This window comes from Carassius gibelio, chromosome B22 (genome assembly GCF_023724105.1).
Source record: "Carassius gibelio isolate Cgi1373 ecotype wild population from Czech Republic chromosome B22, carGib1.2-hapl.c, whole genome shotgun sequence".
NCBI lineage: Eukaryota > Metazoa > Chordata > Actinopteri > Cypriniformes > Cyprinidae > Carassius > Carassius gibelio.
Window position 1 is genome coordinate 37,423,983 of NC_068417.1, and position 14,245 is coordinate 37,438,227.

A 14,245-nucleotide genomic window follows, 5' to 3' on the forward strand; every position below is an offset into this window, starting at 1 on the left:
TTGCACAAAACAAAAACAAAAATGTATGCATCCCTTTTGAAAAAGAAGTCCACTTTAACATCCTTTTTAAAATAGTAAAATAAAAAATAAAATCTTTACAGCAACATTTTTTCAGACACTTGCATGTTAATAGAAATGAAAATAAACTGTTATTATATTTCAAATTTATTTAATAAAATAAACTTTAGGGTGCTTCTTGAGCACATTTTCAAATGTATTTTCATTATTATTTCTATTGCCTTTGAATTATGGCTATAATATTTGCTATAAAGTGTAATGCGTAATGTACTGACAAGCATTTCAGGTCACCTAAAATACCGTACACTTTAATGTAATTTCTGTTGAAACATGTATGATGTATATACACTTAAGTGCTGGACATTTATTAATATATTATCTGCAAGTACAGTTTTGTTTTTATCCTTGTAAGATATGAAGTACATAAGGCCACATTCCTTTTACAAGAGACCAATAGCAATGAGAATAAAGTGTAATAAATCGTCTTTATCCAAAGTTTTTATCACACCTGTCAAATAACCGATTCTTAAAGACACACAGCTACACATCCATGCTGATAAAACCATTTTATTCTTTCCTTTTTGATTTCACTGACAATTTAAGAGATTTCTTAGAGGTTACAACCACAATTGTCACGTACAGTTCACCGCCATCATATTTCTGTGTTTGTTTTCTGAGCTTTCCAGCAAACATTCAATCTTACAAAACCTAAAGCATGCCGAAGTGTCGAGCGCTACATAAGTCTGGCATCAGACGACACACCAGATTTCATCTCACAGCAAAATAAAATCAGCATTTTACGTATCTGAAGCCATATATTCAACTCCGTGGGATATTGCATGATTTAGTTTCTGGAAAAGCAGTTTATATCATAGAAAATTGTTTCAATCATTAAAAGGTCCCTCTTTCTGAGTGTCACTCAAGACACCGAAACTCAACCTTAGTTGTCCCAAACTGAAGAAAGCCATCGAGTTGGACGTCTCTGAGGTCACTCGGGCTGGAGAACAGCTGGTATCGGCTCTTTTTGACCCGCTACTTAACCGTTCGGTCCTCATGAAGGACGTCATGAGCTCAGTTTGACCTACAGCGACTAAAAAACACCCCTCCTGCCCAATCCACAAATCCAACACACTCCAATTCATCATAACCCATCTGTAACATAACCATCAACAATAAAGAAATCACGGCGGAGTGGGTCTATACACCCTCCATGCTATGAATATCAAACAGATCAAACATGCAATACAAAAAAATTAGACCTGTGTAGAAAAAAAAACATATTTATGTTCATATATTGAACTGGATTTCAGGCGGGGTACTAAAATCAAGAAAAAAAAGCAAGTGTCTGCCCCAAAAATCATCCAAATGAAGGCGAAATTATCTCTGGTATCAGAAAATACTTGTAGATAGATATTCCCCCGAAGATATCGAGGGACTAGATCAGTATTGGCATTATTCGTAGTGCTTCGAAAACATTAAAAATTCCTGAAAAAAAGGAAAACAGATCTAAAAACTATTTAAAAAGAAGTTCATAGCTCTTGATAAATACGAAACTGCAAACTAATTCAATGCACCAGATGTCAAGAGCACAGAATAGAGAATAGGAATACTGTAGCAGTACATAAAAACATATATGATATGAAACAACGCTTGTCTACAAATGCCATCATGAGCTTCACACAACAGCTAAACTGGAATAAGAGTAAAACACATCTGAAATAGTTACTTGTTGGATATAAAGTCACAATGTAAAGCTTTGACAGGCACACATGTGCTACTGATTTGGCAAAAAAGTGAAAAAGCAGGGTGAATCTCATGAAAACGTAAGGACCGCTGTGATCTTCTGATTATCAAACACCCTTGAGAAATGATAACATCCAAATCAAAAACAAACACAGACAAAACTCGATTTGCATTACTGTCATACAAAAACTTTTTTTTTTGATTGTTCTGTTGAGTTTGTTCTTAATTCTTATTCTCTGTCATGACTCGCATTAGTGTTTTAATGTGCTATCTAACGTGCTTAATTAATATTCAAAATATCCTAATGGTCCTATAAAACTGGCTTAACTTTCTTTAGGGATTTATTTGTTGTTACTGATCCAAATATATATTTCTAATAATTTGGAATTTGCAAGTTTATATCTTGAAATCGCGAGTTATAAACCCACAATTCTGATAGAAGTCCAAAATACGAGAATTAAACACAATTCTAAGAACAAAATTCAGAATTTTCAAAGTGAACTCACAATTCTGAGAAAAACATCAGAATTCTGAGAAGTAAATTCGCAAATTCTGAGAAAGTCAAGAGAACGAGAAAACATGCCATTCTAAGAAAAATTCCAAATTACGAAGAAAACTCTCAGTTATGAGAAAAACATCAATATTGTGAATTGTCATTTTGTAAACAATGCTATCTTTTATTTATTACAATTGGGTGTTTAAATCTCGTATTTTGGCGTTGTTTTCTCAAAATTCTCAGTTACACTTTCAGACACCTGACTACATGCAGAATTGCGAGACACAAATTTACAATTGCAAGAAAAAGTTTAATTTGTGAATAAAGTCGCGACTACTTTCTGATAATGTTATTCCTTGGCGGAAATAAGCTTGCATACGTTGTTGACAGGTTCGGTGAGACTCACCCGCTAAAGCTTGACTAGCTCTAACTCTGGGTTAAACACACAAGCGTGCCTGTTAAACAAGATCAAAACACTATTGAGCTGTTTCTGCTATCAACGTGATCGTTCTGAACACAAACAGTCAGAACTAAATCTACTGAACAAACACTCTTGTCTTCCTCCACTACGCTTCGATTGATGCGCGCTCGCTCGTTCGTTTGTTCGCAGGCTAAACACTTTGGTATTGTTCTTCGACTCGTGGTGGAGTGAGGGAACAAATCTGACACCTAAAACTGGAGGAAGAGGCTGATTGAATATATAATATAATATATGTATTTATATAAAAGAGTCTTTAGTGTGGTGTGAGCGAGTCTAGAGCCAGGTGAGGAAGGGCTCGCTCTTGTTCAGAACCGACTCCACGTCGTTGAGGATGGGCATGAGGTCGGCTCCCTCCAGGGTGCCCAGGTCCACGTTGGTGCCAGGCATGGAGTCCAGGAAGTCTGGGAAACGGCTCTGCGCTGGGACGCTCATACTGACCGGCACCATGCTCTCACCTGCAGACAAGAACAGAGGTCAGGGAGGAAAGACCATTTCCCTGGCAGGCTAAAACTGGGTTATTATTACCCTCTAAACATCTATAAAACTACTGTAGCTAACGATCATGTTCATTAACTGGATAGCGCAGGAATCACCGGCCAGGGGAAAGTTGAACATGCTATACTGTATATGTTTCATTGATTTAGTGATTTATTTGAGAAAGAATCCCTTGCATCTGCAAGAAACGATTCAGCATGTAACTGATAAACAAACCGGATCTGAAATCTTACAAAACCTGTCCAAAATATGCCCATATTTCACCCCAAAACGACGGGGCAACACATAATAAAAAATTATTTAAGCAAAACATGCATCAGTGGGTATAAAGTACTGAGTTTATACATATACATATATGTAAGATACATTATCTACACATACTGCAAGTATACATAATGTATAGAATATATATGGCAGATTTTTCATGGGTAAGTGGAATAAAAAGTCCCTGGAACTGTAAAGAAATTATATTATATTATATTATATTATATTATATTATATTATATTATATTATATTATATTATATTATATTATATTATATTATATTATATTATATTATATTATACTATACTTTGGAAAACAAAAAAAGATTAAAAAAATTATTATATTTTGGGACCATTAGGACAATATAATTAATTATATAATTACCATTACATTAATCATTTCCATGACAAGAATACTGAATTATTTAAATAGTAAATTTAAAATAGAAAAAAAAAATAGTATTTAAAAGTGCACACCATTGAAGGATTTGTTGTACTGTCTATAATATATAATGATTTAGGTAAAAAGAAAAAAGAGATTCTGACAAAAAATAAAAACATAAATTATGATTAGGAAAAATTAGAAAATAAAATAAATAATAATAAATAAATAAAAAAAATCTCAAAGTAGTAATGAAAAAAAGAATCCAGTGGAAATATGCTTATTTTCGTGCAAAAGGCTACATCATTATAAAAATAAAAAATTACATGAAACAAAATAAATATTAAATTAAACAAATGTTATTACTTTTATTTATGCTAGTTTATTTCTCATTTTCATTTAGTTTAACTAGCAAAATAACTAAAAAACCCCACAAAGCAAGTCAACTTTGCTTCTATAGCGCTTTATACAATACTGAATGAGTCAAAGCAGCTTTACAGCATCAAACAGGACAATAGTTTATCGATAATGCAAGAGGACAACAACAAACAGATGATGCACTGATGTCATCCAGTTCAGCTCTCTTCTGACAGTGTCTGTGCAATCAATCAAGCAGACAATAAAGCCAGAAAATACTGTAACAGGTAAAACAGCACTAATGCCCTGCTCTGTCGTGTGTTTATATCTGGTGTGTACCTGTGTCCATCTCCTCCATGCTGTTGAGGAAGTCCTCTGGAGTGGTGGGGATGCTGTAGCAGCCCAGTCCCAGCCCACTGTCTGTGCTCTGCTCCCGCGAGTGATACGGCCCGCTGCACACACACACACACACACACACACACACAGGCCTTTAACACGACTGCACACCCTCACAGACCCCTCTGGGAGATCTGGACAGATCAAGTCAAACTCATTGTGAGTGTTTTGAGCCGGTAAAGAAGAGACTCACCTGTTGAGGAAGGGGTCAGAGCTGTTGTTGGGCATGTTGCCCTGCGTCATTGGTGGAGAGCTGATGTTTGCTGCCATATTATCAGAGTCCATGGGCAGCTGCCGGAGCGCCACCTCCTGGAGAAACACACACACACACTGTAACCCCAACACACTCGCAGAGAGAGAGGAACAACTAACATTTACACTCACTCACTGAAATAAACCTGTGCTCATAACACTGCTGCTTTACTGCTGCTGCTCAGATAAACTCAATATATACGTTTTTTCCAAGCAGTGATGAGATACATACATATATATATATATATATATATATTAGAACTGTCGCTTCCAAAATAAAAGTTTTGTTCACATAATATATGTGTGTACTATGTATATTTATTATGTATATATAATGTAAATACACACAAATGCATGCATATACTTAAGAAAAATAGGTTATGTTTATTTTTTTTATATCCTTATGTTTAATATAAATTATATGAATACAAATATATACATTATTATTTTGGATGTGATAATATGCGATTGATCATTTGACAGTTATTCATTCAATACCTATTATCTAAATTGAATAGAAATTAAAAAAGGGGTGTCTTTTATTTTGTATATGCGGTATTTCTTTTTGCTTTAATGATTAATATTTACTATTACTATCTCAGTGTTGTTATTGTTACCTAAACCTATATAAATATTTTTCTTTATTAGCTGAAATAAAATAAAACAAATATAAGATGACAATTGCAAAAATGTTTCAATGTTTAAGCTAAAGTACCATAATTAGTATTATTAAAACATAAAATAAAATAAAAACTTAAGTAAAACTTTTTTTTATTTATTTAAGGTGTCCTTGTTACACGTTACATGTACTTACTGTCATAATAACAATAAATGATGCATAATTACAAGTAATGCAAGTAACCCTAAGCCAAAACTTAACCATATAGTAAGTAAATGTAGTTAATGCATATCACTCAGTACTTGAACGTATAATTACACTGTAACAAGGACAACTTAAAAGAAAGTGCAACCAAATGTGACATTATGAATGCATGCTTGTGTTCAGTAACTTATTAAACGTTATTAAACATAAAAGCTAAAACCCTGAAAATGATTATAAAGCTGAAACTGTAAAAACAAAGTAATTAACTTCTGCTCACAACTAAGTTTTACTGATAATTTACAGTGGCTTTCTGAAATGATACGCTCCAGATTTCAGCTCGGTCTGTTTATATATAGACGAGATTCAGGGTGGAGTGCGTTCACAAAAACAGCTGCAAGAATTCAGTCCAGAAGAAAAGCGTGGAAGACGTCCAGAACCAGAAACCAACGTCTGACTCATCTCTTTTTTTTAAGCTGTTGTTTTTTTCAGCTTTAGTCCACAAACATATGTGAGCAGCATGTGTCCTCGCACAGAAAAACACGTCGAGCATCACAAACTGAGTTTACAGAGTCACCCAAGAGTCAGAGATGTTTCATATAAACAAGCTGCGTGAGGTCTGTCTGGACTGGATCGATGTGTTCTCCTGGGAATCATCTCTATAAACCTGAATTTTGATTTATGTCCTTGATGAGGGGAAAAAACACAGCTTCTGTAACACTAGATGGAGTCAGACTTCACATCAGACGCTTGTTTGGTTAAAACTGCCTCTTGTGTTACAAGTCTTAAACACATGTCTCTCTTTAGGAAAACTTATTTCATTCACACATTTAATTATAAACAACAACAACTAATGTTAATAATATTGTTTTAATTATTATTAGTTTGAATTACCTTTCCTTTTTAAATTTTCAGTTTTCAATTTACAATTTAGTCATTTTGTTGTACTTTTGTAATTTTTCTCAGCTTTCTTTTCTATTTAAAGCGTCGGTCAATTTCAGATTTAGTTATTTTAGTATAGCAACTTAAGCTTTATTTATCTCAGTTAGTTGACAAGGCAGCATTTCTTTTTTCTTTTCTTTTCTTTTCTTTTAGGTTCTTTAGGTTGTAAGCTAACATTTCATCAAATATAAACATCTTCTTATTAGTGCTGTTAAATGATTAATCACGTTTAATCATAAATGTAAATATTTTAGGTTATTTTATTATTTAGGTTAATATCATTTATATTATTTATAAATAGATTTAATATATAAACGTATATTAATATATGTATACCGTAAGTTTGAAAACGTTTGGCTTAAATATTTTATATGAATAAACAGTGCTCATAAACGACTGCTGCGGTCGAATACACTCTTTATTCTCATGTTTGTCAAAGTTACACTTTTCTGATAAAGGGATACTCCACCCCAAAATGAAAATGTTAATCACATGTCGCTCCAAATCACCATACAGCTGCGTATGCTCTTCTGTATCAGCCGCGCCACAAGGATGCACTGTTTTCTTTCAAATCAAAGCTAAATACACTTAGAAACAGCACATCCTTGTGGCGCGGCTGATGAGAGACACAGAGGAGGGAGGGAATTGTTGAATAAAGTCTTTATTTTTGTTTTCTTCACTTACAAAAAGTTTTCTTGTAGCTTCATAATGTTACGGTTGAACCTCTGATGGTTCTTTCATACTTTTCTGGACCTTGACTGTCTAACTTACTTGACCGTCTATGGTACAGCCTCAAGACTTCCAGTTTTCTTCCATAATATCTTATATTGTGTTTTTATGGGTTTGAAACAACATGTCAAAAAATAGAAATGTGTAATCCTGGGGGAAGTCGTGTAATGGTTAGAGGGTTGGACTCCCAATCGAAGGGTTGTGGGTTCTAGTCTTGGGCTGGCAGGAATTGTGGGTGGGGGGAGTGCATGTACAGCTCTCTCTCCACCTTCAATACCACGACTTAGGTGCCCTTGAGCAAGGCATCGAACCCCCAACTGCTCCCCGGGCGCCGCAGCATAAATGGCTGCCCACTGCTCCGGGTGTGTGCTCACAGTGTGTGTGTGTGTGTGTTCACTGCTCTGTGTGTGTGCATTTCGGATGGGTTAAATGCAGAGCACAAATTCTGAGTATGGGTCATCATACTTGGCTGAATGTCACTTCACTTTTCACCTAAAATCACCTTTTAAGAGCATACTGGTAACAACTGCTGGATAGGGGTTTGAGGACTCAAGAAACATAAATGATTCTTAACAGCAGCATGAAAAGAATATATTTGTTTGTCCAGCGGTCACTCACCTGTCTGAGGAGCTCCTCCTGTCTCCTCTGGATGCGTTCTCGCTCCATCTGGATGCGCTGGAGTCTCATCTTCTGCTGGTGCTGCTGGGCGCTCATGGGGCTGCTCATGGTCATCATGGGCTGAGAGCTCTGCTGCTGGGGACCCTGGACCTGGACCTGGACCGGGACCTGCTGCTGCGGCTGCGTCTGCTGCTGGAGGTGCTGCTGATGGGCCTGCTGGCTCAGCACTGCCACAAACACACCACAAACACACTCAGACACAGCCTCAATTCAACAACTTCCTCCATCCGGCAAGCTCTAAGCTGATTGGCCGGTTTCATTTACGAGGAATCAGACATCTACAATGAGAGATACTTTGCATTCTGAGTTAGAGTTGTACTTGTTACTCTGTGGATGGACAATCATTTTAAAGTTTACAGGACATATTTCCAGTCATTTCTCCTGTGACTGGCTGCTTTCCACGTCAGTCAGAAGGTTGTTTCTCTCTAAATGGGTTGTTCTTTGGCAAACAGCCAGGCTATGTGCGCATACATAAAAGTCTGTCTGTACAAAACCAGACAGGTTCATTAATCCAAAATCTAATCCTCATGCTAAAATGGCAAATCATAGTGTTTAGAAAAGTGTCTTTATTTCTGGTTGTCTGAGGAAAAACAGGTTAAACAAAGACGACACACAAACACAATGACTCAATTACAGCTGGCCAGAACGCAGCACAGAAAAGTGTTTACCAAGAAACCTCTTCCCAGTCCTACTGGAAGAAATTACTGGCCTTAAAATGGCTTTAGTGTGGCCACCGACAACAGGCAAATCAAGTTAGTCTACTTTTAATGTTAGCTGTACAAAAGACGAGTCAGATTTTAGTTTTCATGACAAATTTCTTTCTTCTATCTGAGCAAAACAATTATACTGGATGCTTTTGTTCATAGCACTACTGTTCAAAAGTTTTGGGGTTGGTAAGACTGAGCTCTTAATCCCCATTCACACCAAGAATGATAGCTGAAAAGATAACTATATTAGTGTCCAAATGCACCAATATCGTCTGTTTATTATAAGTGCACGCTCATCTGCCGCTTTAAATTCTTGAGCTCGTTGTAGCAGGATGGATTGTAATGGCTGTCAATGTTTGCATTGTTCATCAGCTGGAAAAAAAATGTTCTGAAAGTGATTCCAAAGATATTGTTTCTCTGTGTCTTTATCATTATAGCTGTTGTGTGGACTGTAGCTATTCTTTAATACTGAGAACGATTTTTGGAACTATATATTTTGCATTATCTTTATAGTTATTAGTGTTGGGACAATAAATCGATGCATTGTGATTCATGAAACGATTCTGAGATTTTCGTAATGCATCGTGATTCTCTCTGGAATCGATTCTGAGTTTAGTTTTTAACAGCAGATGGCACTCTAGCCTAGTTTTTAACCACGTGAAGAAGTGCGTTTGTGCGTTCGGCTAAGTAATGTAACAGTTTAAATGTACTTGCACATCGACTTCTATGCTTTTATGTTGCGAGATTAATGTAAACATCCTTGTAATTCGCTTCAACCTTTTCGAACTTTACGAATGATTATTTTAGGTTCAAGTGGTGCATGTGTAAGGAACTGGAAGAAAGCAGAATACAGCTATTTCTTAAGCACGCAGTGCCATCTGCTGTCAAAAACTAAACACAGAATCGATTCCAGAGAGAATCGCGATGACTTGCGAAAATCTCTGGATCCATGCAGAATCATTTCTCGATTTGCGATGCATCGATTTATTGTCCTAGCCCTAATAGTTATCGTCCTTGGTGTGAACAGGCCTTTAAGCTCACATTTATTTTAAATTTTTTATTTATTAATTTACATTACATAAAACAAGTGATTTCTATTTGAAGATAAACATACTATATTCCTGTAATGACGTCTTGGGATACGCAGAGCTGTCATTTTCATATATCTCCGTTTTATTCTGTTTCCAGTGAAACGCGATTGCAGAGTTTTTTTAACTAATACGGACACTTTCGAAAGTCTCCGTTTTTTTAAAATAGATTTTTAATGTAAAAGCCTTAACTATGAATTTTGATCAGTTTGCTTAATTAAACATTAATTTCTTTAAAAAAAAATGATCTTACTGACACCAAACGTGAACTGTAGTGTCTCTCTCAGATTTCAGTATGCTCTGTTGTGATTGGCTAACGTCCAGGTAGATGTTTAGTTCACACTGTTGAACACTAGGGTGGGCCTCTTTTAGATTACATTAAGTTCAGCTAAAAATGAACATTTTTGTAAATGTTTTTATGATTCATTTCTGTATTCTACTGTGATTTCATTTATGTCTGGCTTGTGAAAAGCTGTTCTGTTTCGATGTAAAGAAAGTCTGATGTTCTCAGAGGAACAGACCGATAAGAAACAATGTTTGCTTCAAGGACGCAGGCAGAGTTTCACAACTGATATGAGAGCACAATAAGATTCACATGCGTTACTTCAGTTCAAACTCAACCAGTCTGGTGATGATAATCTTCTCACCGCACACAGGAAGAAATGAACTGAGTGAAGAGTGCTGGCGACTCCTGGCCATACGAAGCATGTGTGTGTGTATCTGTGTGTGCGGGGTGTTTATCTGTCGGGTAAACCACTTTCACATGGACAAAACATTCCTGTAAAAGCCAGATGTGGGCTGAAAGAGTCGTGAGATACTGCACAAACAAAGCACAGTCTTTCTGCTCTCTGGATCACGCCAGCAGCTTGTACTGCTCTTGGATTCATTATTGTGCAGTTTATTTAAATACACAAAAACTCACACCATGTCCATGGCCAATGATCAGACTGGAAAGGATTTAACAACCATAAGACTTAGTTTGTATTCTGTTCTATTTGGTGCAAACCAAACAGTGAAAATTACATTTGTTACAATTTATGATAGACATTGTCCAATATACACTCTTAGAAATAAAAGTTATTGACGGCCCCATGACACACCTTTAACATGCATTGAACCTTTCTATAGCAGAAAAGATCATTTATAGGAGAAAAAGGTTGTTTAGATTATGAAAATAGTTATTTTAAGAACGCTCCACTAAAAAGTTGGTTCTTCAATGGCATCGCTGTGAAAACACCCTTTTGGAGCCTTTAATTTTTTAAAGTGCACTCAGTTTATGAAAAAGAAAAATCATAGAATATATTAATTATTTTATTGTGCTTAAATTTATTACGCTGTCGTACATAGATTCATGAACAGGAGCCCAATGTTTTAGAGATTTACAGTATGGTTTAAAACAAACAAATTAAAAAGACTCTTATTATGTAATCAGGTAATCAGGAAACCAAGGAAGTTTTCTTGCTGTGATGCTACAGTATGTGTTTGCTGATTGGTTTATATGGCATTTCTAGCTTAATAGATTTAATAATTTTAAGAAAATACAATATAAAAGAAAAAAAGCTCCACTTGTTCGTACGAATGCAAAGTCACTTAAGATAAAAGTGTCTGCCAAATGTATTAATGTAAAAGTACTGGTCAAAAGAGTCAAAAGAGCACATACCCAAGTCTCTGTAACTTTCAGGTCTTTCAGGTTTTAATGTCTGCCAGACCTAAATTATGTCTGAGCAAATAAGTAATGTCATTAGGACGAACACACCTCTCCTCAGCAAATCACATTTGTTCAGATCTCCAACTTACAAGTAGGCTATGTCTTAAACATCTGCACGGGACCCACATCGTCTCAAACGTGCAAAATACTCAATCAAACTTACTGGACGGAAAAAGTTGAAGCCCATCCCCCTCTGTGTATCGCAGTTCTACTATAAATGGATTTCTGTTGGAGAGGGTTACATAATGCACAAGAGAACGGTTTCAAACTGGCACTTAACCAATTTCCTTGTTAGACTAAATGCAGTGATTCTCCAGACTTGCTATAGACATGTTCAGGCTATCAACTGTCTAGTGAACAGGAAGACAACACATTAGCTATCGAAGTGTGGTAAATGAGAAACTGGGTCAAAATGTCAAGAGATACGACCAACTCATGTGTTATCACTCAAAACAAAACAAATCTGCGTCGCGTAAAGAAGCCAGCAACTAAACTCTGCTAAACTCCACAATCATAACCAGGCAGGAGCCGAGGACTATCACAGTTTTCTTTCTTTATAAGATTTGCAAACATTTACTGACATCAAAAAGGTCTTCAAAGGATCAGTTTTACGGATGGGGTGGAGGATTTGGCAACCGAGCAGTTGAGGAGAAGCAAAGACGGCCTTATATGGTCAGATGAAGAGGAGACTTCGCTAGTTCAGATCTCTCTTCTGTCACTGAAGTCATCAACTATTTGTACTAGCAGATATTAGATCATTTGCACTGTGATATTATTTTCCATGACAAGTCAAGGGTTAGTTCACCCAAGCATGAAAACTGTCATCAATTGCTCACCATCACTTAATTCTAAACATATAAGGCCTCCGTTCATCCTCGAAACACAAATAAAGATCTTTGAAATCTGGCAGACTTCTGTTCACCATATTTGATGTGCTCTGTGGATATGTGTTGAGCAATGTTTAAAATCGGTTCATTATATTTAAAAGACTTGGATTAAATCACTACATTTACATACTGTAGATTGCTTTTCATGTCTTTGTTAACTTGGTGGAATGGACTTACAGTGGAACGACACAAATCTCTCAGATTTCGTCAAAAGATCTTCAATTGTGTTTCAAAGACACTGTTGGTGAGTAGACAACAACAGAATTTTAATTTCTGTTAAATTCTGTTAAAACACTTTCTATAAAAACGAATTACTGTGAATTACTGCAAAAATCACAAACTTATCCATTATTTTTTTTTTTTTGTCCTGGTGCAAATATTAATGGTACCAAGAAAAAAAAAAATCTTTTGTTTGATTCTGAGGCAAAATATGTTTTTTGAGGTTCTGTTAGATTCACATTTAAACGTCGTTCATCTAGAGGTCAAAGTTCATGGCGTTCACTGTCTGAGCTCAACACAGTCCAACAGGTGTGAACCAGCACTGACTCTTGGTTACGATCGATTCCAGTGTGTGCCGCTGGTCCAGATGTGAACAGCTTCAACCCTAGCCTTCAGCCCCCCCCGAACATCTGAGAGTCACAACACCCGCCATGATAGAAAACACATGCGCAGCGGACGGGGTTCGTGAAGGAGAGAGAGAGAGAGAGAGATCGGACGGAGTCGATTGAGTTGCTAAAGCCACACCAACAAAGAGCTTCTTGTTTCATTGATTTCCCAGAAACGGCATCAGCTGTCCAGCAGGGTCAGCAAGAACGACAGGAAAAAAGCAAAGGAAAATGTCCAGGCCCCAAAATCTGGGAGACATTAAAGAACATCCTGTCCCAAAAACAGCTCATAACCGAAGCTCATATCTCGCTCCACTTACATTTACTTGTGCTTTTTATGATAAAGATCTAACTACCTTCTCATAAAGACAGCAAAGGATATGGACTATTGTACATGAGACTGAACTTTCTGTCCACTAGGTGTGTTGAATACTGGTATTCACGATAACGGTGATATATGTTACTACACTAATTAAAAAATTGTGTAGTAAGGTATCCAACACAAATGATCTGGTTGACACTCCAGCATAGTAGGCACCTTTTGCACTCATCATAAAACAGAAAATAAGAAAACATTGGGTATGTTGCAATCATTTTGTTATGGTAAGTTATTTTGGCCATGATCACCATGTAGTGGAGATCTAATATCACGACAGCAACTAATTTCCACTATTATAAACAGAATAGATTGAAACTCAATGCCCCCCAAATTGTCAAACTAAAGTTACATCACAGAGTGCACTAGTCAGTGTACACTGAAAAATCCACCAAAAGAAGTGCACCATTCAGACAACTCTTATAGTTTTTCAGTCAACCATTTTAAAGATGATACCCACATGATACCCACAACATGGTTGTGTTGATGTCTGTCAAGTAGGGGTGGGCGATTTGATCACAATGTTATATCACGATATGAGTAATTTTATTTCATGGTAACAAAATATATCACAGTATAGCTAGCTTATAGAATAGCTAATAAAGTTCTTTATGATCTAATCATTTTTGATACAATGGAAATTTCATAATTCTTGTCTTCAGTGTCAAAAATAATAATATTATAATAAATACGAAACTGTACATGCAAAAAACAAAACAAAAAAAAACAAACAAACTGTAAAACTTTGTTCGTCTTTGGAACACAATAACATTTTGGATGAAAACCAGAAGGCTTTTGCCTGTCAATATAGTCCATCTACCA

At 36.1% G+C, this 14,245-nt stretch overlaps 1 protein-coding gene and 1 long non-coding RNA gene across 5 annotated transcripts in view; one reads left to right on the forward strand and one right to left on the reverse strand.

Moving 5' to 3' along the window:
- The window catches only part of LOC127987938 (uncharacterized), an 89,130-nt gene that overhangs the window by 25,149 nt on the left and 49,736 nt on the right, over positions 1–14,245 (forward strand). The window lies entirely within an intron of this gene.
- wwtr1 (WW domain containing transcription regulator 1) overlaps positions 570–14,245 on the reverse strand; it is a 45,174-nt gene continuing 31,498 nt past the window's right edge. For 2 of the 3 annotated variants that reach the window (XM_052590389.1, XM_052590391.1), the window contains 4 exons: positions 7,993–8,219; positions 4,825–4,940; positions 4,575–4,687; positions 570–3,193 (listed from right to left, as the gene is read on the reverse strand). In XM_052590389.1, coding sequence (XP_052446349.1) covers positions 3,012–3,193; positions 4,575–4,687; positions 4,825–4,940; positions 7,993–8,219 — 638 coding nt within the window. In that variant the 3' untranslated portion in view covers positions 570–3,011. The remainder of the gene's footprint in view (positions 3,194–4,574; positions 4,688–4,824; positions 4,941–7,992; positions 8,220–14,245) is intronic. The other variant, XM_052590390.1, reaches the window with a different exon arrangement.